General features: G+C 47.3%; 1 protein-coding gene across 1 annotated transcript in view; it reads left to right on the forward strand.

The window, feature by feature from the left end:
• The window catches only part of TRAM1 (translocation associated membrane protein 1), a 13,577-nt gene extending 10,481 nt beyond the window's left edge, over positions 1-3,096 (forward strand). Inside the window, exon 11 of the mRNA XM_015423897.1 lies at positions 2,709-3,096. Coding sequence (XP_015279383.1) covers positions 2,709-2,782 — 74 coding nt within the window. The 3' untranslated portion in view covers positions 2,783-3,096. The remainder of the gene's footprint in view (positions 1-2,708) is intronic.
• Positions 3,097-4,023: the final 927 nt, after the last annotated feature.

Here is a 4,023-nt window from a genome sequence, read left to right on the forward strand (position 1 = left end):
GCTCCCAACTTGGAGGGTGGTTACTAGAACCTCTCCCCAACACACCCTCCAAGTTTCATGAAGATTGGACCAGGGGGTCCAATTCTATGGGCCCCCAAACAGGTTGCCCCCATCCCATTGTTCTCTATGGTGGGAAAAAAATTACATTTTTTCCCACCATAGAGAACAATGGAGGGATGGGGGCAAACTGTTTGGGGGAGTGTGCTGCGTGTTGCAATTTCAAACTGTACATTGCCAGACCAGCCAGCCACACTGCAGCAGAACCATACAAGTGCCCCCCCACCTGCGCTACCAAACTGGGTGCCCAAAACCCCAAAACTACAACTTAGCTCAAACCAAAGAATCTCTCTACAGTAGCAGCAGCACTAGCATGTGCATTGTGCCAGACAGGCCCAGCAGAAGAAACAACCAGAGCAATCTGCCACCTGTGCCAGGCCAGCCAGGTTGCCAATTGCCAGTCAGTGCCCCAAAACCAGAACTAGGTCAAACCAGAGAATCTTTCAAGACAGCAGCAGCAGCCACTAGCCCACTACAGGGAGCAAGTGCATGCCAGCCAGGCCCCAGCAGCAGAAGAACCAGAGCAATCTGCCACCTGTGCCAGGCCAGCCAGGTTGCCAATTGCCAGTCAGTGCCCCAAAACCAGAACTAGGTCAAACCAGAGAATCTCTCCAGACAGCAGCAGCAGCCACTACAGACTGAGGGAGCAAGTGCATGCCAGCCAGCCAGGCCCAGCAGCAGAAGAACCAGAGCAATCTGCCACCTGTGCCAGGCCAGCCAGGTTGCCATGCCAGTCAGTGCCCCAAAACCAGAACTAGGTCAAACCAGAGAATCTCTCCAGACAGCAGCAGCAGCCACTACAGACTGAGGGAGCAAGTGCATGCCAGCCAGCCAGGCCCAGCAGCAGAACCAGTCCACCACAAGTGTGCCAATGTGCCAGTGCCCAAAAAACCCCAAAAGCAAAACAATCTCTCCCCTCTGCAGTGGCAGCGGCCTACATAGGGGAGCATGTTTGCTAATCGCAGCCATGCCCAGCTGCAGAACCAGAGCAATCTCAACTTCCCCCCATCAACCTCTGTGCCCAGCAATGCAGGAGATTCACACAGAGACGTCTCCCTTACAACCCCAGAGGCCCAGAGGCCCCTCCTCCATGACCAGAAGCGCTATTTGCCTAGCCTGCTTTGGAAATCCAAAGGTGGGCTGCCGAGAGGCTGAAAAGGAGTTGGGAACTTGGGAGTCGGGCTTGGTCCCCTGTTCAGGGCAGGGGACAGCAGCAGAACCTGTGCACTGCACGCCCCTCCCCCAACCACACCCAGCCCGCCTGCTCCATGGCCAGGAGAGACTGTAAGGAGAGATGACTACTAGTCCGCTCCGCTTTGGAAATCCAAAGGTGGCCACTGGCCACAGGCTAAAAAAGGATTGTTACCATTGACCAACCCCCCACTCTCAACAATTTGCCCAAAACCTCCTGCATTGCTGGGAACGGGGCGGGGAGACCCACAAGCCAGCCGCTGTGTGGCTCGGGATGTTTTTGCCTGCCTGCCCCTGCCCGGTGGGGGTGGAGCTATCTTACTTCCTTGCTGCCACCTTCCTAGAGGTAGCATACGTGGGACCCCTCTGGATGATTCCCCAACCTGGGAATCATCCTATCTCAATCTTTGGGCACCACCTGGAGAGTTGGCAGCCACTCTAATTTGGGGGCATCTGGGTTCCTCTGGCCTCCCTTTGCCTCTCTTCAGGTGCGCTGAGTGGGGATTCGCACGCACACCCCTAGTGATTGCTCACGTCACTTGCACAGGCCCTGCCTGCCCCCCCCTTCATTTATACTGCAGAAATCCTCAGGTTTGGACTGAGTCCAGTAAGTTGGGTGACTGGCACAGAGGTTGTTGGGGGGAAGTTGAGATTGCTCTGGTTCTGCAGCTGGGCATGGCTGCCATTAGCAAACATGCTCCCCTATGTAGGCCGCTGCCACTGCAGAGGGGAGAGATTGTTTTGCTTTTGGGGTTTTTTGGGCACTGGCACATTGGCACACCCCAAACCCCCTCCCCCCCAGCCCCCCGCAAAGTTCCAAGAGGATTTTTGCCATTGACTTCAATGGCCCCATTGGTTATAATGGACCCGAATTTTTCGGGAATTTTTTTCGGGATTCGGACAAGCTCATAAATTGCTAATTCGGGATCCCAAAAGCCGAAAAAAGCCGAAAATCGTTATTTTCGGCTTTTTTTTCGGTTCGGGATCCCGAAATGCACATCCCTATACAAAAGTAGTTTCCAAGCGTGCAGAGTACAGATGTAAAAATTGTTTAATAAAACAACTGTTTAAAAAGATCTAAAAACTGGCTGTTAAAATGTTAGCCCCTGTTAACCAGTAAGGGAGAAATGAAGGAGTAGGAGCCTCCTGTCCATTCATCAGGATTTAGCTGGCTTTCAGGGAGGGGGCTTCCATTCACCTTCCTCACAGAGCCCAGATCACTTTGCATTCTGACAAGGAGAGTTAGCTTGGCTCAGTGGGGGGTGGACATCTACTCACCATCTTGAGGCCAGGGTACAAGGGGGAAAGAGAGTTTTTTACCCCTAATCTTTATTCTGAAGCTGGACTTTCTAGCAGTTGCTTCTAATTAAAAAAGAAAATAAAAGAATATAAGCCTTTTTGCTTTTAGGTTTTTGATGTTTGGCAGAAAGTTGACCATATGTGTGTTTTCTTATTTGTAGAAAATGGAATAAATGGAGCATTGACCTCAAATGGAGCAGACTCACCTCGTAGCAGGAAAGAAAAATCCTCTTAAAACAGAACTTTATTAAGTTAATTGACTAATATCCCCAAAGAGAACTGCTTTTTACGTTGGAAAGTCCTTCAGCACCAGAATTCTTACTGTTAACAAAAATAAAATCAGTGCTTTTTGATTATTGCTGCCATAATGGTTTTTGTGCAACTTTTAAAAACATTTTAACTGACAAAGGGGGCCACCTTATTTTTATTACCTTCAGAAGTGTTTTGGATATTAATCAGAATTCACTTGCCAAAAATCAGTAATACAGTTTGTCATTCCTTCCAGCTTTACAGTTGTGATGTAGCCCATTCCAAAAATGTTATGAAGTTTGTTTGAGGATCTGAAGTTAAAAGTAATACCATATCTGTTTTTAGATATTCTCTAATGCTTAGGTGTATGTTATGATTTTTCCAATTCAGAACAGAATTTATAAAACACCAAAAGATGTAGGTAATACCTACAGTGGTTCAAGAAATTCCCTTATTAAAACACAGTTGGACTGATTGAAATGTTCCAGAGTATATGTGTGTGTGTGTGTGTTGTCAAGGAATCTCTTGTGTATATTGTGGGTATTGTTGGGATCAAAGTTTTTTTTGTGGTTTAGGGCATCCTGTCTTGAGAACCAGCTACAAAACATGTTTACATCTTAAATGCATACTGATTTGCTGCTAGAGCAGTTTTCAATTTGGCATGCTAGCTCTTTTCAGTGTTGTCCTCTTTGGTTTTCTTCCTCCTGATTTGCTAGGTGTCAGCTAGCTTGGTGGAGCCAATGAGAACTGGATGGCTTGAACTAGGTCTGATGTCTTTAGGACAGCATAGAATTAGAAGCAGCACATAAAGCATTTTTGAAGAAGTAGCTGTGAAGGAGTTGATGGTACTAAAATACAGTGCTGCTTGATAAAGATCCCCCCCAGTGCAAAGTGGTGTTGCTTGGGGTTATCTATAACCCTGGTATTTCTACAGTGGGGAATGAACTGTATGTGTCTGACTAAAAAGAGCATGGTATGCAAGCAATCGTTTAGAATAACTACGGTCATGAAATGCATATTGATTTTCCACATCAAAATATTAGTGGGATAAGCTTCAGTAAGAATGTCATTTGAGGATCATCTTGTTTTAATTATACTATATGAATATATACCGGGTAGAATTCTTGCAGATGAAAGCTGTTATGCAGCACCAAATAATCAAGCAAATGGCTTGGCCTGACTGCCCTGTGAGTGGATTTTGGTGGTGGTGGAAAATACCATCATGTC

Source organism: Gekko japonicus, unplaced genomic scaffold, assembly GCF_001447785.1.
Source record: "Gekko japonicus isolate JY-2015 unplaced genomic scaffold, Gekko_japonicus_V1.1 scaffold289, whole genome shotgun sequence".
Classification (NCBI taxonomy): Eukaryota; Metazoa; Chordata; class Lepidosauria; order Squamata; family Gekkonidae; genus Gekko; species Gekko japonicus.